Here is a 26,434-nt window from a genome sequence, read left to right as displayed (position 1 = left end):
GACATCATCTAATGAGCTCTTAATGTTAATGATTAGAGAAGGAAATATTTGAAGAGTTGTTCTCCCAGAAACGCTCTAACCATCCAGAAACCTGATCGCCCAACTTTTATTACTCCAACAGGCAAGTTTCTAACCATAGAAACATTTTTCAAAGTTTATTAACACAATATTTTAACTGTTCTTGTCAGACAATGAAAAGCAAGATAATATTTAATACTAATGGTAGAGTTTTTATTTTTTTTTTGAAAGAGGGGGGACAAAAAGGGACTTAAAGCTGAAATACCTCAAAGCTGCAATGTTGTTTGCAACTGGTGCTCCTGCATTTAACCAGTTTCACAGAACTAGTTACTTGTAGTAACTAGTTGCAAGATTCACCACTCTACATTGAGTTGTCCAGCTAAATAAATATAAAAGGCAAAGTTCTAATTAAAGGGTAAGATTTGTAGTCTTGTTCACTCGTCACCTATCACATTACATGTGCTGAGAAAGTGAAAGGTTCAACTTAGTTATTTAAGTAATTTATAATTTAATGCATTTATTTATTGGAGTCTCTTTTCTCATTATCTGTGCTGACATGTGGGTGAACACTACATCCTGCCATCTCAATTCACAAGTAAATCTTGCTCTTCACATTAATCGTCTCAAACCAGAGATTGCCCTTTCTCGCTCAAAGGGATATATATACTGTATATTAACAGAGTACCCAGCAACAGCACCCTGAAAGCAATTATGCGTGTTTCCAGAATTACTTTAAAGGACCTGTTTTTGTCTGAGACGCTTCACTTTACAGATTATCCCACTAAGAGCAATTACTGTTTAAAACATGAGGAAGATTACTGTAAATATTTGACATGGGTAAAGCAGTTGGGCTTTTATTCTTCATAGACTTTGAGGGCTACATGAAGAAATTGCCTTTGTTTATGTATATTAGCTTATTAAGCTGCTTTAACTCAATTACCTTTGATGTATTAGCTCTGAAAAACCGAGAAAGTTCTAAGTGGAGCCACACAGTGAAGAGATTGGTTATGTTTGGGACCTTGTTTAACCCTAGACATGGAGCTGAGTTAGACCCTAAACACCACACATCACTGGTTCTTGTTTCTAGCTTCACTGTCAAGGAAAGGGAACATCTAACTTTATTTTCTTTTGTTTATCCACCATTGAGTTAACTTTACAAAATTTTCTGTGATTTGTGAATCCTCATTAGAAGGACTTCTCTAACAAACAAACATGATGTGTTTGATTAAATGTGCAGCTCAACAAGTACTGAAATGTTGTGCAGGACTATTAAAGCAGACCCAAAAGTATCAACTTTAAATAAATTGTCCATCCTGCAGTAGTAGCCATTAGAATTGGCCCTCCAACTTCCAGCTATTGGAGTGACCCCCTCCTGCATATTTTTTTACTCTGACTCCACCCTTTCATTAAATTACAGGTTCTGACAAGGAGATGATGCATTTCTTTAGATCTTAATGTCCACAAATCATGATAGAAAAATATTTTAGTGCAAATATTGATATTTAAAAGGGAATTGTAGGAGACCAGCCAAGGACCTATCAAGGAAAGTGGGGACATTTTAAATGGCTACTTCTGTATGGTTTGCTGTATGCTATACTAACAGCTTTACTGTTAAAGGAAGCCAGAAACCAGGTGATCTGCGTTTGTGTAACTGTGAATGCAAATGCACCTACGCCCCCTCCGCAGACCCTGTGCTGCACCTCTCCAAAATTATAGGTAACCACAGACAGTGCCGCACACAGGAGGCCTCTGATTGGTCAAATCTACATCCGCTCTACACTATGCATATTTCCTGTTTGATACCTTACCGGCTTGTTTTGTTTGTATGACCGCCATTGTGGAAAACAACTCGTAAAGATGGACCAGCTAGAAGAGCGAGGTGTGTGAGAACGCTTGGACCGTTTTTCCACCTGGATCCCCGCTCTTTTTGTCCCTCATGTTTCCTCTTTTGTTGCACAAACTTGCCTCGCTTCCTCACCACCTCTGCCATATCTAGTCCCACAGCTAGTTCATGATTGTACCTCTAGCGTTGTAGCATGGAATAACATTGCACAGACCATAATCAAAGATATCTGCAACCAGCTCACTGCGACACACTGCTGCAGAGAATATAACCAACCCATCACTGTTCTGTGATGGAAGTTGAACCAAGAGTTAAACCCACAGTGAAACCAGCAGGAATGAGCTGGTTAGAGAAATAGCTGCAATTTCTATAATATCTTTTATATTATTGACCTCCCATCCACATTGGCTTTAGATTCTATCTTGTGCCACTCTATACCACAATGTTTAGCTTTTCTTCTGTCATTGACTGGGCTGATTATTCTAAAACAGACCTAGGATCAGTGGATCAGCTGCTGTTTTTACTCATAATAACTAACAGATTAGCTCAGACGGTATCTCTGCTTTAACTTTGACTTTGACTCAGTGAAAAGAACAGAACGTTTTATTGATTTATGTTTTTTAAAGACAGAGGTTAACATTTTACAAGCCTTTTTTTTTTACCCTCCCTGCCTCCTCTTTAAAAGCAAATAGCCAAAGTCTGTTTTGTCACCGCTTTAGATGCTTACCCTCTTAAAATCTAGAAAAATATTTGTTTAGCCTCTTCTTTCTCACAATTGTAATGAAATTCATCCATCATTAGCGGCTTCATATCACTTTAAAACCCTAAATATTGTCTGGTCTTAAAATCTTGATTGGAATGTCCTGCTACTTGCCATCAGAAGTCTGGATTGGAAAGCTGTAAGAGACGGAGGCTATTTGAGAAAAGTCACTCTATAACATAGAAATAAAGTAATAAAAAAAGGTTTTGCTACACTGTGTTGTCCTGCTACAGTCCCCTGCTGATGTCCCAGACCTGTTTGTTTATATTTCCACTCAGATGGGGTTTAACAGCTCAGAAAATATTAGTGCAGATGTTAGGATTATATTTGATGCTGGGTTAATAACATTAAGGTAAGTATTAACTTGGATGCAGGAATTTTGGGTACTATCTTCATCAATCAGTTACTTAGACGCTCCGTGGGTCTTTGTGTGTTTTATCTCCGTATTATATGGAGGACCACAATATTTAATGAAATAAAAAAAAAGCCAATGAAATAAGTAGACTTAATGATATCTAGTTAGTTATTTAATCAGTGTGACATTGGGGAAGTGGGGACAAAGCTCTCGATGTACCGATCGATCTACGTTCCCACGCTCACCTATGGTCATGAGATCTGTTTAATGATAAGATCGCGAATACAAGCGGCCGAAATGAGTTTCCTTTGCTGGGTGGCTGGGCGCAGCCTTCGAGATCGGGTGAGGAGCTCAGTTACCCAGAAGGAGCTCGGAGTAGAGGCGTTGCTCCTCCACATTGAAAGGAGCCAGCTGAGGTGGCTCGGGCATCTGTTTTGAACGCCTCCCTCAGGAGGTGTTCCAGGCATGTCCCATTGTGAGGAGGGATAAAGCGGAAGAAGATGGATGGATCATTATTTCATATATGGTTAAAATTTTGAAAATACTATAAAATTGTTAAATGCACTAATACATAGTTAAAAATATACTTAAGATGCTGAATTGAATAAGTAAATGAAATTTACAATGAAATCTTTTTTTATAGGGGGTCACCAGTATATTGCATTTTTATGTTTTTGGTCACAAGCAGACATCTTTGGGGACCCCTTAATATGGCTTTATGTGTCTTATGGAAATAAAAGCTCTTTCATTTTTTCAATTGTCATGAAGAAACCCCAAAGTTCTACTTATTTTGTTAGGATTTAATGTTACAGACCAAAATGAAAAGTACATGATTGTGAAAGTAGAAAAACAATACATTTTTAAATGTGTGTTGTCCTTATGTGGCAGCCCCATGTAACAAAGTATCCATGTCGCTATTGAATTTTTTCATTTCCAGCTATTGCTAATTTAAGAACTGACTGATGCACTACTGACCCGATATCATATCAGCACAAATCATAGTGTCCAATATTAGAAGGTTTTGACCAAATGATGTAACTCAGAGAACAGTAGCCAAAAACAATTGGTATTTAAAAAAACTGACTAATTTATTATTAACCATAAACTTTAGACAGGGGCATTATGTTTTTATCAGCATGCCAATATCGTACACTTTAGGTGCAGGCTGATATGGGACATCCCTACATGCAGTCCTAGAAATGGGATTGGATTGTGACATGGTGAAATGCTTGAAGGTTTAAGAGATGTTAACTTTTTTTCTCAGAAATGTATCTGTTGGATATTTTATCAAATTATGTGAAACAAACAAATAAGGCGATGCTTCGAAGTGACTGCCTTGTATGGATCATCTTTTTTTTAGTCGTCTCCTAGTTTTGCCCTTTTGTTCTGGGGTCATGTTGAGATAGGGCGGAAAAAGAGCTAAATGTTCAGAAACGGTAAGCTCCTAATCTTTAGCAGGACTGGAGGTTTTTTCTTTAGTTTTAAATTCCTGTGAGCGTTTTGCTGTTTCTCTTTCTTCATGATCTGTTTTTTGTTTTCCTCAGCTGCCAATACCTGGCAAAGGAGTTGACCCCCATTATCCCGGTCATCGGAGGAGCTTTGTTTTTGTTTGTACTGGGGACACTGCTGAGAACTAGCTTCAGTGACCCAGGTGTCCTGCCAAGGGCCACCCCTGACGAGGCAGCGGACCTGGAGAGGCAAATAGGTAAGAGGAATTAAAAGCTTTACGTTAAAAATGTTGGTGGCCCTTATGCTCATGTGGTTTTTTGCTTTTCCATATGTATTGAGCTTTTGTGTGGTTGTTTACTTCCTTTCTGACGCATTAACTAGATGAGGTGTAAATCAGCAGTAAATTGATTCATTGGAAAAAAATCGTATTTTAGGAAATGATTCCTAACATGGAATAATACCCCTTTCACAGTTAACAGCACACTTAGCATTCCCCTCAAAATGTATTTAAAGGCACAATGTGGACTTTTCAATGTTTAGTAGAAGAGAAATACGGGCACATACAGGTCTAGTGCCCCTAGTGTGCCTTTAATTAAAATATTGGGCTGAATTTGATCTCTAATTCTTGGAAACCCATAATTTGGAATAGGTTACTTCCTCTTTTCCTGTGATGGAAATATGTCACGACACAGAGGTCCCTCACTTGGTCACAGGTAGAACAAGGCCCATATTTATCTCACCGCCTTGCACAATGAGCAGGAAGGTAAGAAGTGTAAATGAAATGCTCATAGTCCACTAAGAGATGCCCAGGAGCCGTTTATGTTCAATCATAAATAAGAATACAAGGTTGATTGAAAAATGAATAAAATAAAAAAAAACAGGACTTCTACAAACTCTCCAGTTGGATTTGACATGAAACAAAGGATGAATAGTTGGAAAAGCATCTGTCAGTTGATTCAGTGACCGGGTAGCCATGTTTGTTTGCATGACATCAGCCCATTTGAAATGCCTTTAAGTTTTAAAGAAAAGTTGGTGGATCCTGAAAGTAAACTGAATTTGTATTTGTTGTTGTCACTGGGTCAGGATAATGTAAAGCAAAGATGGATTTTGACATTAGAGATTTTTTTTCCTGGCATACAAAGATGGTAAATATACTTTTAATATCGGAAAGTTCCTTTTACAGTAAATTAACCAGAGTGCTGCAATTTGTTTTCAGTAAAAGCAACGATCCATCCGCCTCTTGACTTTCCTTTCTTGGATTTATTGTGGTTTGCTGAATTGTTTTGTAAGCTGTTGCCGATCGTAGATCATTTATGTAACAGACGGTCTGTAAAACTTCTAGTACATTCTCCAAACATCTGTCTGTATCTGTAACTTTTAGATGAAATTTCCTTCCTCTTGACCTTCATCTTTCTCTATTAAGTTCTTCTTGGGGATCTTCTACATTTATTCGACTGATTTCTCTGATTAAGTGGGTGGTTCACGTCACGATTCAAACATCAGAGCTGGTTTAGTTATAAGTGCTCGGCTGCCCAGACGGTAAAGGGATTATCGCTGCTCAGCTCACTAGTTTGGCCGTCTTAAAGTTTTGTTTATACCTTAAGAGCTTTGTTTGGAATGAGAAACAACTGTTTCTCTGCCGTCATCCTCCTCTGGTATTCATTAGGGCCTCATTAAACAAACTCTGGGTTGGCTTAATTAATCTCATTAGGAGACTTTAATGCCTTTAGAGGAAAACTGGAGTGCAGAAAACCTGAAGCTGTGGGCAGAAGTAGCCTTATAGAGCAGTACCACGTTATGCCTTAATATGTTCGTTCATTTTTTAATAATGAAGGAATCAAATTATAGCACTGAAATAAATCTAAAGGCTTTAGGATTCTTTTAATATTTGAGTTTTCGGATACCGTTTTTTGTTAACTTCAAATTGGGATTGGATTCAGATGTCTTAAATTGGATCTTATTTGTAGGATTTTTATGAATTAATATTTATCCAACTGCTTTACATATAGGCTAATGTTTGTCATGATTCCTGAAAATGAGCCACAGATATGATCAATATATCACTATATCATATATGTTATAAATGTATTCTGAATAAGAAATATAGTAAAGAATTGTTGGAAAACCTTGCTTGAAAAGTGCTGATATTTTTTTTTTTCCACCCTCAATTCCGAGCACGCACTTGGTCGTTTCTCATCCTCCTAGTTTGTTTTTTTCCATTTCCTTCTCTCCAACTTACAGCATCACTTCATCACAGAGAATTTGCATCTTTCAATGGAAACCTAAAGTCAGTTATAGAGCAAGGAAAACCTTAGATTATTGCAGATTTACAGTTTTTTCCCGTACTGTCATGTTTTGTTTTGGGTTTTTTTAGGCGCCACTGGCCTTTATTTCAGGGTGTTAAAGATTAAGGCATCCGTCCACAGGTTGAGCATCTAATCTCTCCTCCATTTTATTATTTTTTGTTGTTTTTTTATTTAGATGTGATTCAGAATTTTAGTTGTAAGATAAAACCCTGATACATTTTATAAACCTTTACTATACTGCCCAAAGTATTATCTTAGATCCATTCACAATGATGATCTTTGAACTAAAGGATCTTCGGTCTTTAACCAAAGGGTTACTGTTTAAACTTTTTGGGAAAGTTTTTAATTATTTAAGAATGTGTCCGTGGGAGTTTGACCAATCTCACAGAAACACTTTTTTTTATTCAGACACTAATGTTGGAGGAGAAGACCTGAATCACAGTCTCCACTTTAAAGGGCTGGTTATCCTCCCGCAGCAGTGTGCCGCAGTGAGCTTGACGCAGATATTTTGGATTTATGCCCAATTTTGAAGTCTGCGTTATGTTATTCCACGCCAAAACGCAAGAGAGACGATTATGGGTGTGCATGTGTAGGTTTGACGAGCTTGTTTGCCGTCTACAACGTCAGACGACACAGTTCACCCGTGAGTGTTCCCAAACGACCGGCCGTGGCACTGCGTGTTATGGCTTTGAGGGCAAACCAACAAACCGTCACACAGAGCTACAAACTAGCATCCTGTACGTTGTCTGGGATGGTGTCCGAGGTGTGCAAGGAATTGTGGACAGCACTACAGCCAGAGTTTCTGCCATTTGGTACCAAATAGAGACTGACACAGGAGTGGATTTTCACTCCTGTCCTGTCCCACTCCCACAGAAAAAAATGGTGTCCCGTCCCGATCCCCGGCCAGAGTAGAAATCTAAATCCTGTCCCGTCCCACTCCTGGTGAAATTACTCCCACTCCCATCCCGCTCCCATTCAGAATGACTCCCGCTCCTGCACCACTCCCATTCTTGTTGTTTTTCAGCGCGGGTGAAAAACTCAGAGCGGAAGTTACTATTGGTTTGCTCCCGCTCCTGTCTGCTCCCGTTAATGTTTAATCCTGTACCGTCCCAATCCCGTGATCGTTACTAATACTGACTCCCATCCCACGGGAATCCCACGGGAATCCCGTGACCCATGGGATTCCCGAAAAAATGTCAGTCTCTAGTACCAAACAGGAAATACGCTTGGTTTAGAACGGATGTAGAACTGAGCAATCAGAGGCCTCCTTTCTCTTCTCTCTGCGCCATCTGCGGCACTGTCTGTGGTCACCTATAGTTTAGGAGAGGTGCAGCAGAGTGTCTGTGGGAGGTGGGGGCCGGTCTGCATTAACCCTATAATGCTAAATGTATCGTATTTGATACATACGGTTTCTGAAACCTTTTGCATATTTAATGGTAAAAACTTTGCTCAAAATCCTATTGTACACAATCAGATATACCTGATAACAGCCAGTAGAAGACTAAACAAAAAATAATCTTGACTTATCGCATAGTAATAAATTATTAATATCAAAAATGTGTTTCTGTTTTTTCTTTTTACATATTTTGTTAAAAGGGCAAATAAGGAATTCAAACCAAAAAAAGTAATTTTCTGTTTTGTTTTATTCTTGGATCAGGCTTTAAAGGGTTAACTGCGACCCACACGCTTAACACAGGTTGTTTTGTCTCAGGGTGAGGTCAGGTTTTTTTTTTTTTTTTTTTTACATAAAAATAATTCATCTAAAAATACTCAGACATGAGTTTTAAACATGATTAATCCTCGGCATAGTAATTTAGCTTATGCTCTTTGTATATTTTAAACTTCTTAAAATTGTTAACTAGTAATAAGAATTCTGTTCTTCACTAATGGAGATTGACCAGGCAAAGAAATGTGCTTGAAATTTGCACGTCTTTCATCTGAGTCGCTATGATTTAGTAATTTTTTTTTTTTTTACTATTATGCCTCTATTTGTAAAATTACTAACACAGTAAATCTGGTTCCAAATCAAACCACTAAAGTGCATGATTGTTTCTCAGAAAAATGAAATTGCTTTAATGAGTCTTTTTGTGTGTGGTTTAGCCTTTTTATTGGTACCAATAATGTAGAAACATAATACTCTGTGAGAGTTTTGGCCATCGCAGACAAAAGGTGATGTTTGTAAGAATATCAAGTAAAAATCTTGGGCTGTGGCTCCAAAGCTGCTGTGTTATGTCACACTATGAGACAGGCAGCCTTTGGCTTACTAATAACCTGCAATAAATATCTTATGTCGGATATTTGAATCAGCTGTCTTACAGTATAATCAGCCAACATAAACAAATATTTCTTTTTAAGTTCTTAATTTATATGTAATCCTAGTATGGGTTGGTCTTTATTTATCATCTCTTTACTCGTTTTTTAAGCAGATGGATTTATAGAGAAAACATAGTTATAGCCATTATAGACATCATTGTTGCCAGTTGCTAATAAATGAGCTTCAAGTTCCTTTGTTTGATGTTGGTTTTGTAAATAAAATCCTATTCCGACTGTAAAATATACCATTAAAAACATCAATCAGGGTTTCCCTTCTCTGCTTAATACACATGCACAGCAAATGGTTTGTGTGCAACACCGTTGATTTATTGTGATGTGTCACAATAAAACCCTGAATGTTGAGGATGTACAATTCTTATCAACCAGCCTTTGCTTCTTTAGTATGAACTGCTTTGAGCGGATTTAGTCATCTGTGTCCCACTTGTTTGTGATTTAGCGATATATCTGCCCTGTAAATGGATAACATTGTTTTCAAAACAAAGTGCCACAAGGCTCGGGTTTAACACATATCGTATCGATCTGTTGATGAAGCAGCTTTGGACCTAATCTGTGAACAGTACAGGGACATTTAGGTCTCCCACAGTCCATACCCCATGAGGGAAACTCGATAACTCTGCTGTCTGCCAAACACTTTCAGCGTCACGTTTGAGTGGGTGGTTTAATATATACCATACCACTCTTAGAATCAAATAGGACATGTTTGCAAGGCGAAAAAAATATATACTGTATGTAAAAGCATGGTTAGAGGAAAGGTGGCAAGTACTGTATAAGGCCTCTCAAGAATAAATAAATCAAGCTGCTTTGATTACTCTTTGGAATTATAAGTCTTTGTATATCTGGCTTCCCAATGTTTCTGGGTTGGAAAGAATAATATGATTTTTCACCTGTCTGATTCAAAGTCCTCTCTGAAGCAGAGATGAGGTCTGATGATGCCGCATGCTTCTTTCTTTACCCTGGAAAGTGTCGGAACTTTGATTTTCTGTACAGATTCAGTTTTCTTTTCTCCTGCAATTAGAGTTTTGGTTTGCAAGAGGAAATGATTGGTCTATAAAGGGCGCTGGCAACCCACGGCTCCAGAGCCGCATGCAACTCTTTGATGCCCACCTCGGGGCTTCCTGTAGCTATTTCAAAAACTTAAAAAAAGAAGGAAAATTACAGATTTATTTTTTTTTTTATTTTAAGATGGTGTGTAGGAGGTTAAACAAACATTCATTATGTTTCCAGTGCGGTAAACATGACTTTATGCAATCAAGAAAGTCTCAAAGTAACTGAAAATTACATGGAGTTTTATTGAGCAATAATCTGTCCTGTTCAGTCATGATTTATCATTAATGTGAACTCTTTCCTCCTTTGACCGCTTGCCTTTACAAAGCAATGATGACCTTCAGAGCTAACGGCTTTATTTCTATGCTCCTGATGTATAATCACTGCAATTAGAAACTACTTTTTAGTCATAGTGGCTCAAAGCAAAGTATAGAGGGGATTCCTTTGTTTCCAATTGTTAAAAAGGTGCTTTAATGAGATGTTGAATAGGTGCTTAAGTGACTCCATCCCAGAGCGAAGGAGCCCCATGTAACCAGCCTCTACCTGTTGCATATGAGAAGAGATATTTGGCTGTTTGTAAATATTGAAGATGAATGAATCAGATGATTTCAGCTTGTTATATTTATTGTATGATGAACTGAACAATTTTTCCTTTTGTGCAATAATAAAAAACACTAAAAACTGAGCAAATATTCTTGCTATATTTAACCTAATTGGTATAGTTTTATTTATAGCATTTATACAGCCACAAGAATCAATACTGAAAAAATCTCCTGCCAGTCCACACATCCTTAAATGCAGACTTTAATCAGGATATTTTATCGGAAAACCAAGTTATGCTTCAACAACAGCTGGATTTCTATTATCAGGGGTCTTGGTTCCTTGCAGTAGGATAGGTCCACAGTGTGGGTTAAAATCTGAAATGAAAGCAAAGTCATTATGTGCTTGACCTCTGCTGTAAGCTTTGTGAAACAAATGTAAGATTAATTCTTGTAGTATTTAAAGAGCAATGTCTTGTTCTTTGTTAGAAATATGTCACTTTTAAACCTGGAATCTCGTTTCTGATGCTGAGCTTCATCCATGTGGAGATTGTCAACATGAATACTATGGCTGCAAATAAATATTGTTTTGCAAATGGATTAATCTGTTAATTGTTTTAATTAGTCGATTAACAATCGGATAGCAAAAGTGTTCCTTTAAGAGGAGTATTTTACAAAATCAAACCAGGTGCAACTAAAAGTTTTCCACTTTTCACTAGAAACGGATACAGATCAATGCTCCCTCCTGTTATCTGACCAGAGAGCTGATTCTCTCTTAGCCATTCTATGGTATTAGGTGCATGAGGAAAAAAAATTTTTTTTTTTCATCTTTCCTCTCTGTTGTTGGGTTTGTTGTGACAGAAACATGAAAAATATGAATTTAAAAGGGAATGTTGTGGATGACAGATCTGCTGTCTGGGGAAGGAGAAGAGAAATGCATGATAATAGAGCTTTACCTGTAGAGCTGATCAACTGAAAATAAACATATGTGGACCGAGATGAAGTCCTAAACAGCAATTATGCACTGAATTAGGAATGTTAATGCAAAAATGTATTAATTTATCAAAGCTAAGAACAGTCTTCTGTTCTTTATACTGAAGTCATCTTTTTTTTTATCCGATTGGATGCTCAGTATGAAGGACCAATGCTATGTTCAGACGGCACGCACTAGAAGCAGCAGAAGCAGCTAATTTACAAGTTTTAAATTTATTAAAACTGCATTTTACCAACTTTTAATAGCAAATATAGCAAAGCCGCTCTCTGCCATTGAACAAAGGAGCAGCAGAAGCATCAGACGCAGCTGGACACACTTTATTGAACGCCCTTCAGGAGCGTCAAAGCTGCTCTTGGGACGCGTCTGACCTTAAAGTGTACAAGCATTAATCATAAAGCAGCAGAAGCTTTTTTGCTGCTTCCCTCATCATGAAAAGCTCTACTCACAAGGTTTAAAAAACAAAAATCTAATGTTATACTGGCTGTGATGGCATTTGCCACACATTAACAAAACAGTCCACACACACACCTCATTTGTTTTGCAGGTAATCATAGATATTTCAGAAATGTAATCCATTGATATTGTCATGTGTGAACATAATGCCACTGTCTAGTTTTTAAATGTGCTGTTAGGTATGTTTCTCCTTGTTTTTGTTGTTGTTTTGAGTTACCTGGTTTGAGGAAATAGCTTCTTCCTGTTTGGACAAGAGGCGTGGCCAAGGGGGAAGAGTTTGTGAGCATAATGCTTGCGCAGCCAGGACAAACCATTGGATCAACATCAAGGGGGTATTGAGGGTTTAATGAGATCTTTTGGGCCTTAGTTAATATTGATTCTGCTCTCTCTATGGTGTTTAGAGGGTTTTGTCAAATCATCATAATAAGAACCCCTCTTTGTATTTCTGTTCGGTCCCTACTAAGTTAGGTTGGGAATGCTTTGTTTGCGCGGCGGTACTTCACACTGGGGAAACTCAATGAAAAAGAAAGGTGGTATAAATCATACAAGTGCAATCAGATGTTGCGCAATGAGTGAGTTTTCAGTTGAGAGTAGGGCTGGGCGATATGGAAAAAAAACTATATCACGATATGGATTATTTTATATCACGATAACGATATATATCACGATATACCACAACTGATGTTGCATTTTATGTTTTCATATTCCGTCAGATGGACAGGGTTGAAAAAAATCTTTCATCGCCTATTTTTTACCCATCATCTTGTTTCCTAATATGAGAATCCCAACCCCAAACCAAGAACACCAGTTATGCAATTTGCGGCCATGACAGTGAACAGTATAGAATCTTGGCTATTGCGCTGCAGTAATTAATCATTTAATATTCGTTTGTTATTGACATTTTATAAAATTCCAAGGCCAGGTTTTTCTCTTGTCTTTCACTTACCTTGTTTTCCACTAGGAGGCGCCTCGCCTATTTAAGAAGAAATGTGTATTTACAGATATAGCGTGAAATAGCACCTGTGATCTACTTGTGTCGCTGAGACGTCTTCTCATATTGTGATCCTTGGGCGAATGCTTCCTTAAGCTTCGGCTGTGAGAATTTCTTTCTAGTGCTTCCTGTATTTTCATCCCTTGTTTGTTTTGATCGGAGTGGTTGTAGTTTCCCGTGTTCTTGTTCATGATTTTTCTTCAGGTGGTAAAAGAGGCCGGAAGTATTTGCATCAGCCGCTGGAACGGCTTTGCTGCACAGTTTACATATCGGCTGCGTTTGTTCTTTATCAGATGGCTGAAATCCGAAATATAACCAAACAACCGAGCTGCCTCCCCTTTTGGGCAAAAGTGGTGTTTGTTGTGTCTGTGACCTGGCAACCGTTTTGGACTCTGTAACCGCTGCTGTGGTAACATCTTCTTGGGTGTCCATCATTCATTTTTTTTCAAGCCAGAAAGAAATTTCGCGGGCTCTCTCCGTCAGTAATGTCGCAAACGTGTGGTGCAAAGCCGCAAAACCACGTTCTCTACACATTATCTTTTTATTCTCTTTTTTTTTCGTTATATACACTTAGAGTTTGCATAGCAAAAACGCAAAATGTTATATTAACAAATTATATTAAAATATATATTAGCAGTAATAATAATAATAAAAAAGTTTATCACGATAGAAAAAATAGAGGAGAAAGGTCACGATAGACATGTTTCTCTCGTCCTCACGATATATATCGCCATATCGCCCAGCTCTAGTTGAGAGCATTGCATTCTGTTGCAGACATAAATGCTACATTCAGACCGCAATCGCAACCTCAAGTCCAGCTACGGGCAGCAGACCTTTTTCACACCAACATCAGCGCTCAGATTTGAGGTTCTCTGGTGCCGGAAAACAGAAGCCAAGTCTCACTCAGATCTGGGAGACGCTCCAAGACATGTTCAGTCTCTGGCAGCCACAAATGTTGCATGCGTGCTGAGGTCTTTGTTCAGAATATGCTTGATTTTTTTATTTTTTTTTTGTAGTAAAAATATAGTAGAGGCAGGGAAAAAAAGATAATAAATGTAATAAACTCATCACTGGAATTGCTTTTATAACTGTCTAAGTTGTAGATTTCTTTTATCATAAGCTAAACATAGTCATAACTCCCTGTTAGGGCTGTGAAAGCAAATAACTCCCAATTTTCTCTAAGCTTTATCATCATTTTCTCCCTGAAGGCTGGTAGGGCAGGCTAACCGAACTGAAGAACGAGGAGAGCTAACCGTCGGCATTGATCATTATAGGGCCACATTCAATAGGAGCTGCATTTCCACTACTCTCTTTTAGAAATGTCAAACACCCACATAATCTTTGCTGTCCCTAAATTCCTCCCTCTAGCGCACACCACTCCGAAGATGCCGGCTTCACCCTGATCTCAAAATTATCTTCCTACACAAACCATTTCCTCCTCCCTGTGTAAGGGTACTCTGAGCAGGCACAGCACTGTTCAGATACACGCTTCACTTTCTATCTCATAAAAAATTACTATCATCCCTCACGCTTATAGTTTAGCTTCTCATCACTGCTTTCTTGTTTCCTACTATAACCATTAAAACAGCTTGCTACAGTTTTGCCTTCTGCTTATCTTCATTTTAGTGTAGGAATTATATCGTTGGAATTATATAATGTCTTTTTAAGTTTCTAAATAAGTTAATATTACCTCAACCAACTTTCCATTTTTTAACAGCCAGAGAATCAGTTTACTCCTTAGTATAAGCTATAAAGGAGAAACCATCCCTCAAAACAGCCTGAACATAGATCGCCAGCTCACTGGGGGCTTTGAGATGAAATGTTTCCACTGCCTTTTAGTTCTTCCCCCAGTTGACCTTTCAGATAGATGTTCCTGAAGCAGTTCTTCTGGAACATATCTACACAGCATTCTTAAGATACAAAAACCACCTCATCACTCATTTTAAATGTGTCAAATCAGAGAGTCTATTGTCATTATTATTGTCTATCTGCAAGCCATCAGCTGATCTCTGCATGTCATATGTACTGAAAAAGTAGGCATTGTATCTCACCAAAATATTCACAGCACGCATTGTTTCAAGCATTTACTGATAAATTGGAACCTCTGCACACATTCTTATGCCTCTCTTTGGTTTCCTCCCTCTCCGCTGATGCTAAGATGTGGCTAATGGCAGCACAGGCTACAGACCTCCTCCCAGGACCAAAGAGGTCGTCATCAATGGCCAGACGGTCAAGTTGAAGTATTGCTTTACGTGCAAAATCTTCAGACCACCACGTGCCTCCCACTGCAGCCTTTGTGACAACTGTGTGGGTGAGTTATTGCATTTTTTTGTAAATTACTGGAAGTTTTAGTAATGCATGCCTTTTTTTATCCAAGTTTATGGTGACCAACGTTTGTAATTATTTTGAAAAAAAGCTGTTTAATCTAAGCAGCAAGGTATAAGTTAGAGCAATGCTCCTTTAACTTTTGATCCTGAACTTTCCTTTTTTGAGAAAACAGATTTCCAGCCTTTTTATTTTCTCTGTCAAAATGTAGAAAATTAATCTTGTATTATGCTTTTTTCGGATTGTAAAGAAAAAAACATTCATCCTGGAAATGGTTAAACACATTAAAATTGGTCTATCAGTATTACATATTAAAAAATAGATATCTAAAAGCCTCTCTGATGCGTGCCCCATTTTTAGTCAGCGTTGTGTTTTATTTTCTGTTTTACTGCCAGATATGGCTGAAACCGTTTGCACTATAGATGTAGAAAATTATGAAAACACGGTAATCGGACAGAGTATATGCAGGCTACCAGAAAGGAAGGAAGGAGCAGGAAATGCTACACTGAGTTGTCTTTTATGCATATTGTAAGCGAAAGGAACCATGTCAAAAAGACAAACAACCATTGCAGGCTGTTTGTTTCGTAGAAGGACTTCCTCAACAGAAAATAGATCAAAAAGCAAAGCGGTAGATTCACAGCTTGAATGCCAAGAGTTTGCAATGGATTAACTGAAACAACACTGAAAAAAGACACGTAACATAATAGTTATAGAGTTTGTATGTATTGTTCTCTGTTAAGATTGAAACAAAAGCCTCAGATAACACTGAAATTTACATTTTGTGAAATTTAAAATTGTGTCATGAGAAATGTGTGAAGACTTTCTACCCAAAAGCATTAATTTATATAAAGAAATACAGTCAGTTTATTCTTTACATTTGATCCTACCTATTGAACACTGCACTTATAATATAATTGGCAAGAGTCCCAGCACACTGCATTGATCCACTGACTCTAAAACATCCAGTTATGGATGAGAGTGTAGGGACAGTGGAGAGTTCATTTCAATGAGTTGTTGGTTTGCAGAAATCCCTCATCCTGAACAGGCAATTTGGTTACAGCGAAAAAAGTAAACTCCCCCTTAACAGGAAGAGACCTCCTGCCGAAGCTGGAAGGAAATGAAACTAGAGTCCGCCCCAAAAATAGATAATTCATCCTGCCAGTGGGAGGGGTGTGACAACCTCTAAAATTAGCTTTAAATCTATTCATAGGAATAACTTGCAGGCTAGTTTAAAATGTTTATAACAAGAGGATCATCTTCCACTCCACATTAGAAATGCATGTAATGCCGTATAGAACAATAAAACATAAAGTGACTTAAAATTATTTTACCTGTGCAAAGACGAAACATTTTTTTTTCTATAGATTTGCTCATTTCTGTTTTTACTGCCAAAAAATTCCTTATGTTTTTGTTCTTTTTAAAAATACTACAGAAGATTTCTGGATACATCATTTATAACTAACATAATTGATATAGGTAAAAGCTTTTAATTGGGGCTGATCCCTTAAAGAAAATCATAATTTTAGTTTAAGTCTATGGAAAACTGATAAATATTTAACCACATCTGAAGGTAAGTAGCTACATTTCATGACTGTTATTATAATAAGTAAATTAGAATTGGTAAAATGTTTGATGCGAGTAAAATAAAACTGAGATGTATTCAATAGGGCAGAGGTCACTGATTAGTGGACCACGGTCCGGATTCGAAACCAACCGGTGGCTAATTCGGACTCAACCTGATTTAAAACATTTATAAATTACCGTATGTTGTCCGACGACAGTGTCTAAACTTTACTTGCTCCGCTTCTCCTGTTTGTACGGTAAAGCCATTCAGAGTGTCCGGCACCAGGCTACACGTGATACAAATTAGCCAATGAGCTGCTGTCAGTCTGGGTGCTGCTGCTACTTTTAGACACAGCTGGCAAACCTGTGGCAAGCCGGGCAATAGGAAAGAAGAAGACCATGAGAAAAAGATAGTAGAGAAAGTGTGGACTGCTAGAAGAACTGCTGTGAACTGGTGAAAAAAAAGTGAAATGGTGTGCTCAAAGATGACCCTGCATATTTTGAGTATGTTTGGCTCAACCTGCTGCTGTAAAGCAGGATTCTCCTCCATAAACATAATCAAAAATAAATATTGATCCAGGCTCACGAATGAGCACCTTGATATGTGCTTTAGGCTACGTTCACACTGCAGCCTGAAGTGACCCAATTCCAATTTTTTTTGCCCATATGTGACCTGTATCTGATCTTTTTATGACAGTCTGAACGACACAGATCTGATCTTTTCAAATGCGACCTGTGTCTGTACGGCCAGGTCGCATTCATCCGACCTACACGTCATTGATACTTGACAAATGTTACTAAACGCTACTAAACTGCGTCCTACTAAGCGGAGGCGGGAAAAACTAACAACCATGGCGGAAGATAACACAGAGAGCAGTCAATGGAGAGAAGGTGAGGTTGCTGACAATTCATATTTGGAAAGATAGCTCGATTCAGACCAAACTCGAAGGGTCTTACCGGAACCGGGGGAGGGTCTTTCTTTTTGATCTTCTTAAAAAGATTTTGTTCGTAATGTGCCTGCTCCTGTTGGAGAAGAACTTAAAGAACGCAATATACGCTGCGGTATTACGAGTCATGTTTACTTCCGCAAACACTGAGGACGCTTGCTACATGTGACGTCATCGCGTCCTCCAGTGCGCATGCGGGACACTTCGGTTGAACGCTTTCAGTTCACACAGTAGATCACATACAAGTCGCATATACTTGGAAGTTTGAACGGACACGCAAAAAAATCCGATTTCACAAAAAAATCGGAATTGAGCATTAAGGCCTGCAGTGTGAACGTAGCCTTAGAATGGCTTTGTTTCCATTCAAACCCAGGTTTAAAGCCTTGCAGGGCAGCATAAAGCCTACTGCTCTCATTAGGACATAAAAAAGAAAGAAAAAACAGTCAGTTCAGGTGTTTTAGAAAAAAAGTCAGTCAGGAAGTTGTCTCTATACCAAACTGAAAGGTTGTTGTTTCTGTGCTTCAAACACAATTCAGATGTAAAAAAAAAAAAATTTTCGGATATTTTTTATTTAAAAATTTTATGTAAAACATGGATGCATAAACGCCTATATTTTATTTCAGTGTTAAATGCTGTTTAAAGTAACAGATTATAATTAAAGGTCTCAGGACCTTTATTGGTTGATGATTTTCTTTATTCGGACAACACTGATTTTTAATTGGTTACTCCTGCTTTAGGACTTCAGTGAGAACTGAGTTGGAATAAGCAGCACAGAGCTTGAGCTTAAAATCCCTTCAGAAATCTGAGGCCAAAGACGAAGTAAACAGAAAACAGACATGCAGCTGTCTCCTCAGGGTAATTCAGACAAACTATTTTTAAATTGGTATAGAAATCCTGAACAGCACATCCTCTGGGTCAAAAGCAATGAAAAGTTGTCTGGCTTGGCAATAGAAAAGAGAAGTTTGAGTGGATGTCCTTTATTCTGACCTGCTGATGCTGAGATATTTATAAGCTATAAATGCAGTTTAGTTTTTAACTTTCTCTGTACATTAGAACTTTTCTCATTTTAAATTATTGACTATAAAATAAACATGGCTCTCTTGACTGTATCACTTAAAATCTACTAAAACAATAGTCCGTCGAATGCCATCAAAATTAACTCCACATAAATCGCACTTTTGTTTTAAAGCATCTCATATTTGTAACATTAGTTTTAACTATCAGTTTATGCATCCCTAAATGATTAACCTTATGAACAAGCAGGATTATTTTATTTCCAATTTAAAATTATTTCTCAGTTCCAACCAACGGTAAACCCTGTGTGTGTTTTTGGGTTTGTCTGATGGGTTTTCTAACAGCCAAAGTTGATAACATGCTGTTAAATAAGACAGAAGCCAGAAAGGAAATCCCTTCCCTGGTCCCTGTCCTGGATAACAGTGAAGATTCCCTGGTTCTTTAATCCCTTTGGGTGTGATTGAAGAGGCCTGGAACAGCACAGAAATATAACCCACACACACACTTTCCTGTGTGGATTAAACAGGCAACTATCTGTGTTTTAAGCCAGGCCAAATACTGCTGCTTGTCTGAGGCCCAGGATTGAATAATTGATTTTAATGGTACTTTATTGCTCTTTTGATGTGTTTAGTTTGAGGACATTTCAAGCTGTAATTATCCCTTTGGGGGCTTTGTTTCGTTACGTAAGGAGAAAACAAATGCATAACTGTACTGGCAAATAAATACGAATTTATTGCCTTATTATGGGGCTATTTAGAGTTGTTGGTTTCCTTTTTAAAACCACTGATCACAGGGATATAGCCACAGAGCAGCTTATTAGCTGTTCCTCTTTTGCTTACCGACTTTGATATTATATTAACATAAAATGTATAGCGCTCCCAGAGTAAAACAGAAGAAGAATCTGTCTATAAAGGCTTCATTTGCTCTAGTTTTGTTCAATATTCCAGAATAAAGACCGCTGGTAAACAGTGGTTATATTCCGGTTGGGGCTACAGCTAGAGACAACTTTGAGTCAGGAATTGATCAGTGTGGAGAAAAGCTGGTCATTTCACTAACTAAGCTAGTTATGGGTTTAACTAATGTTTTAATTAATTAATTTAATAGCTGAGCGCAGTGAGTAGTCTTCCCCCACAGGCTAAACTGTGTTGTTTGTGGGCATTAAATAAAATCTTCCGAGAAATCTGTAAAATAAGGGGAATAAAAGGTTGTTTTTTTATCCATCCTGGTTTGTTTTTTAAAGAGTTATATTTAATCTTTACTAGCTATCCCAGTCTGCCTTTTGTAATAGCTTTTATGATAGAGCAGTTTGGAGGATGATTTTTTTTCTCCCAATTTTTCCAAAACCCAGAGGGATTGTTTTCCTCTAACTAGTTTCCGCTTCCACTCAAGTTTTGCTTTGAAGATCAGATCAGTCGCATCTTTTAAGCTGGTTCCAAATGAACATTTTGGGCGATTTTCTGAACCACATATTATAAGCATGTTTTTCTCACATTGTTGCTGAACAACAATTTTGATGAAATGTTTTGGGGGTTTTTTCTCTTGTTGGTTTTACTTTGTTTCCTCAGATTTTAAATTAGCAAATCTTTGCTACAACAGCAGTTAAGTAGGTTGCTTATCAATTAAAGGTCAGTTAGTTAGTTAGTTGTTAGTAAATCTTTTTATTTGTGCTTTGGATTCCCTTGTGCTTCACGATCTTTGATCCTTTAGCAAATTTAAAACCAGCAATAATGCTGTAACATAAATATTCTTCTTAAGGCTGCACCTATTGATTATTTTATTAATTATTAATCTGTAAATTAACATTTCTTAATGAACAATCGTTTATTGCACATTTTAAATGAATTGCAAATGGCAAAATATATATGAAAAAGAAAAATATATATATATAATTTCTTTATTAATATGTATAGATATAGGAATATATTTAATCTTTAATAGAATTATTATGTATATTTCATGTTTTATACATATTTTTAGTTTGTAATTGTGCGCAATTACTCTAGATAACCATTCAATTGCATGACCTAATTAGATGATCCTTCAGTAATTGATTAATCACCATTTTTCTAATTAATCGCTTCAGCCCTAATTCTTTTAGCTTTGACAAACAGTTCTATCAATTTTAATAGTAACTTTTATGTGCTTTTAGATGAAAGTAATCATTTTTCTTATTAAATCAGAAGTATAGATTTATATTAGTAATCAGTAGCAAATATTTTATATTACATTATCCTATTATATCATAATAAACTTTACTCTCATCAGCTGGTTTGTTGATTAAACCAAATTTTAATTTGAACCATTTCCTACCGTCTTTAAAAAAGGTTCCCCCATCCTTTATTAAATCAATTCTACAAAATAGGGTTAATGTACAACTTTTAATTCAATGGAGAGGTAAAGTATTCGTCCTTCTGATGGAGTTCCTTTTATTGATTTTTTTTTTCTTTTTAATTACATTTTATACTTGTATCCACCTGCAGACAGAACCTGTCTTTAAAACTTGACCTTTATATTCTAAATTCTTCTAAACCAGCAAGAAATTCTTTGAAAGCACCTTCCATGTATTGCACTTCGTTAACCCTGGTTTTTTTTCCTTTTCTTTTATTTTTTTATCATATCAAATGAGGCTTTTCTTTAACAAACAAGCCACATGAATACAATCCTTTTAGGCAAAAAGAACAATAGAAGGATAGGGGGTAAAAGTTGGACCAACTCTTAAATCCTTGTTCTTCCTTCTCCCTTGCAGCCAAGAACGGGCTTCCCTTTTCAAATATTTTTCTCCAGTCAGAAAAGATCTATTTAGAGCAGAGCTTTGGCTCAAAGAACAACAATTCTCAGGAAGTGTTATATAACTGTGCATCATCTGATTTTCAGCTAGGGATGGCTGACAGGAGTCTTCTTTGTATCAACAGTAACTTCCTGATCTTCCTCTTTCCTTGCAGAGCGTTTTGACCACCACTGTCCGTGGGTGGGGAACTGTGTGGGGAGGAGGAACTACCGTTTCTTCTACATGTTCATCCTCTCTCTCTCCTTCCTCACCATCTTCATCTTTGCCTTTGTCATCACACACATCATTTTAAGTAAGTAGCTTATTGGCAGAGCGCAGACACATGCTCTCGGTGTATTTCTAGCCAGCAGGTTGTAAGTGGGCGGTGTGAAATGCTGCAGAGTTCTGGCTCAGTATCGTCCCTCTAGCTGGGAACAGCCGGTGGACCGACTCAGCTAGAAGTCCTTTTGGTTTTTTGATTTAACGTGACACTTTGCTGTGTGTTGCTGCTCTGAGGAAAGAAATATGAGCATATTAGCGGATAATAAAACCCCTTATAGATCTGTAAGTGGGCTCATTTTGACATAATTTGGTACTGATGCTTCCCACTGGATCACATGATTTACAGCTCGGCCTTAAAATGTTCTGTTATGTGAAGAACTACTTCATTATCCCCAAATCATAGGTTGTAGCATAATACTAGATGTTTTAACATTACCCAAGTATCTGCTTAGTTCCTAAAGCTGCCAAATCTGTAGTCTTGTTGGTGTTTTTCTCAGTTTCTCCACCCTTTAACTAAAACTATCATGTAAGGGACACACTTTGCTCTAAATGGAGGCTTTAAATGCCTTCTCAGTTGTAACATAATGCTGTAAAAAAGTAATTGACCCCTTATAAATATCATATGTTGTTGGGTTTGTAGCTTTCAGATTATCAAGCAAATTTTACCATTATTTATAAAGGTAAAAAAGATGTCCAACCAACCAAACTCATTTTAATTACCGGTAACTATTTTCTTTTTTTTCAATTAACAGCTGAGATCAATGCCCATCCATGATTACTGCTAGCATCATTTAGAAGAACCTGTCTGACAATGTGAAGTAGGCTTAAATATGTCAAAAAGCAGCATTGTGCTTTTTATCCAGATTTATTGAAGAACAGGGAAATAAAGTTTTTGATATTCATCTCTATTTATGAAGTAATTTGAAAGGATTTGGGTTTTCGGCAAATCACAGACTGACTGAATCCACAAACGGAAAACGTTGTGAGTGAATTAGAAGAGCAGGCTAACAATCCTCCACATTAATGCTGATTGATTGGCAGTTCTTGTATAATCTTAGGTCATCTTTGCCTCATTAAAATGATGATTTGAAACCAAAAAAAAGATCAGAGAAGATATGGTGTGTTTCAGAAAAACGATAGCATGAAATATCTAATTGAAAATTTTTTTTTCTGTTTTTGCAGGTTCGCATCAAAAAGGGTTTCTCAGTGCGCTGAAAGATAGTCCTGCAAGATATCCTTTTGTAAAACTCTTATCAGCGGTAACTCATCAATATGTGCTTTATAGGACTGACAGGATGGACTATGAATTATTATTTCTGCATTTTCTTTATATTGCATGCTGGTTCATAGGATTCTCTGTCAGGATTCCTTTAGTAAGTTTTGGGAAGTTTAGCTAAATAAAACTTACTCTTTTTAATTATAAATATATACATACATTAATTTAATTATACAACATATATATTGATGTTGCCTACCATTAATATTGAAATGATATAGAAACATACACATTTCATTTTTTATTGTTAATAAACGTCCACTACAACCACTGTTGCCACATTTACACTGACAGTTTTTTTTTTTGCATATAAACTATTATTATTTTTTATTAATATCTTGAAATGTTAGTGTTCCATTGTGTCCATGGGTCAAACTTAAAATGCCACCTTTTGTCAATGAGTTGGATGGTAAATTTAATGCAACTCTGCTTCTAAAAGGATGGTTATGGTAGCTGTTAAAGGAAAGTAAAAAAGTGCCTCATTATCCGCCATGCTTACTGGTATTGTGTATTTTTTATTGTGCATCAAGTGCTTTGCATTAGGCCTCTGCTTTTCTCTCATCATTTCATCCCAGCATTGGGAGAATTTTTGATTTTAAACTTGATCTGCTTCATAATACAACACAAATAGGCTCTTTTTAGGTGATCATTTAAAATGCTTGTTGAGTGCTTATAGCTGCTGCATGAAGTGCATCCCAGTCGCCGTTAAATGGTGTAAAATGATTCATGCTTCATTCTGGTGAGCCCCACCATCATTATTTCTCTTACAGCTTTTAGAGGCTGCTTCAGAAGGTACAAATCTGTCAGGATTTTCTCTTTCATTTTACCTGGTTTTAGAGGAGAGAAACGTGGCTTGGATACAGTGTCTGTCTGCCAGCTAGCTTCAAGATCAGCTTTTGTTGGTTGATGCACTTCGTCAAGCACAAAACTCAGATTACTTTTAAACCCAGCTACTCTCTGGGAAAATCTGTTTCAATTTCCTACTTTGTATTTGGAAGGTCTGAGTTCAGATGGACACAGTATGGTTTATCAGAATAAATGCAGAGAGAGAAAAGTGGGAAGACATGCAGCCAAGATCTTATGTTCAGGTATCAACCTCTCGAATTGCTGCAGGAAGTAATATAACTTCACAATATGCTGTACCTGAAATACTGCCAAAGTACATTCTCCTTAATTCTTAGGTTTTTTTGTTTCTTTGAAAGGTTAAAATATAAAATGACAGCGTTACAATATTTTGGTCAGCTTTGAGTACGAGGACATTGGTGCAGAGATATATATTCAGGCTGCAGTTTTCCTCCACTCCTGTCCCTCAGTTGGACACCTTTTCTGGCCAGAAGGGATCCCAAACACTATCGATGTAGATACCATGGCTTTACTTGCAAAGAATGGAAAGCTGCACACAAAAGTCTCCTTGAACCCCAGTCGGCCTCGGCAGATGGCCGCTCACACTGAGCCTGGTTCTGCTGGAGGTTTCTTCATGTTAAAAGGGAGTTTTTCCTCTCCACCTTCGCTGCATGCATGCTTAGTGTGAGGTACCGCCTTTGAGTCAAGGAGTCCATGCAATCAACTGGTTCTCTTTAAATGGAAAACTTTGAATCAATTTGACTGTACGTTCTGGTTGAATTGTAAAGTGCCTTGAGATGACATGTGTTGTGAATTGGCACTATATAAATAAATTGAATTAAATGCAAAGAAAGTGAAAGAAAAAATTACACAAATTATCTTTTTTAACCAAGTTTAAACTAGTGTCCTTAAATGGTTCTGAGGTATTTCTTCATTGTTAGATTGAGTCTCATTATCAACATGATCTTGATTTGGATTAAACTTTCATTTATGTCTATGTGTAAAAGCCAAGTTCACATTTAGATTTGAGTAAAGTCAACATTTTTTTATATGACCGCCAGATTATTGTGTTATTTAAAACTTTCGGAATCTCTAGATCCATTTTTTAGGATGCCACATGTGAAATAAGATGTTAATTTCACTAAGCAAAGACATTTTCAAAGAATGCTGAGGGAAACACTTATTGCAATCAGGAGTTGTGAACAGTACACACATTTTCCTGGTATGAGGCTTTGTTTATGTTTCAGTTCTACAACATTTAGCCATTTGCTTACACCTTTAGGTTCCTTGAAATGCTGGTGAAGATTCTTAGTCATCTAGTCTTGAAACGTTATTTAAGTCAAGTCATTAAGAGGTTGGATTTTATTACTAATAACTTTTTATCTTTACACAGCCTGCGTGAGCACTATTTTCCTTCCATTATCAAATAACTTTCATTTTATCTGCCTTTCTCTCTGAAGATAATATTAGCGTTAGACCTTATGAGTGCAGCAGGATGAGATGGTGAAAGTATACGGTTCATTTTCTGTGACGCATGCATGGAAAGACGGCCAGTTGTCTCAACCTGATATAATGTATTAAGCTCTGAGGGATCCAATCTACTTGGATGTTTTGTTGCAGCAGCGTCTACTTTCATACCCTTCAGATTGGCCTTTAGCTGTAAATCATTGCTCTGTTGATTAAAACTTAGCAAGCAGTCTAGTGGGAGGATTATAAAAGGTTGTTTTAGCTTTAAATCAGAGCAATAAAATACCCCCGGTCTGTTTAGAACAGTCTGTTAAAAGATGAGAAGCTTTTATTTATACTTTTCTCATGTAAAAGATGCCCTTACATCTGATCTTGGCTGTAGTACGAATGATTCTCTCTTAATGATATACAAAACCAAATGACTTCAGACACAGCTCCACTCTGGCATTTCTCTGTGCCTGAGTGAGATAACTTTGTTTCTGCCAGAGGAATGTGTGCCAAGCTAAGCTGATAATGTCCTGTGTCCTTCCAGTCTTTCATAAAGGAAACATTTCCTTTGATAACATCACCGCAGTCCTTTGCATAGCTGATGCGCTTTGACCTCGTTTACAAGAAAGATGCTGATGGGTGAAAACTGAGATTAAAGATTATGTGAGTTTATGAATGATTTCTGAGTAGAGCTTCTCTATCTGAATAACCCCAAGACATTTCTTTGAGACCATGAATAATGAAGCGTTATGATCTGACTCTAAAGTCTTTTGTAGAGCATAAAACAGTTTTAGACACTTTAAGCGGTATGTTCAAAGAGGTCATTGTTTGACCTCTGTTAGATTTATCCCAAGTGTCCTGTATGCTTTTTTTTTG

General features: G+C 37.2%; 1 protein-coding gene across 4 annotated transcripts in view; it reads left to right on the top strand.

The window, feature by feature from the left end:
* The window catches only part of LOC119790242 (palmitoyltransferase ZDHHC14-like), a 59,970-nt gene that overhangs the window by 21,306 nt on the left and 12,230 nt on the right, over positions 1-26,434 (top strand). For all 4 annotated transcript variants that reach the window (XM_038295713.1, XM_038295711.1, XM_038295712.1 and 1 more), the window contains exons 3-6: positions 4,521-4,681; positions 15,245-15,397; positions 21,878-22,015; positions 23,167-23,215. In XM_038295713.1, coding sequence (XP_038151641.1) covers positions 4,521-4,681; positions 15,245-15,397; positions 21,878-22,015; positions 23,167-23,215 — 501 coding nt within the window. The remainder of the gene's footprint in view (positions 1-4,520; positions 4,682-15,244; positions 15,398-21,877; positions 22,016-23,166; positions 23,216-26,434) is intronic.

The sequence above is a fragment of the Cyprinodon tularosa genome, unplaced genomic scaffold (genome assembly GCF_016077235.1).
Source record: "Cyprinodon tularosa strain WSP-4 unplaced genomic scaffold, ASM1607723v1 ctg359, whole genome shotgun sequence".
Lineage (NCBI taxonomy): Eukaryota > Metazoa > Chordata > Actinopteri > Cyprinodontiformes > Cyprinodontidae > Cyprinodon > Cyprinodon tularosa.
The sequence above is the reverse complement of the archived record's forward strand: the minus strand, read 5'-3'. Positions and strand labels throughout refer to the sequence as shown.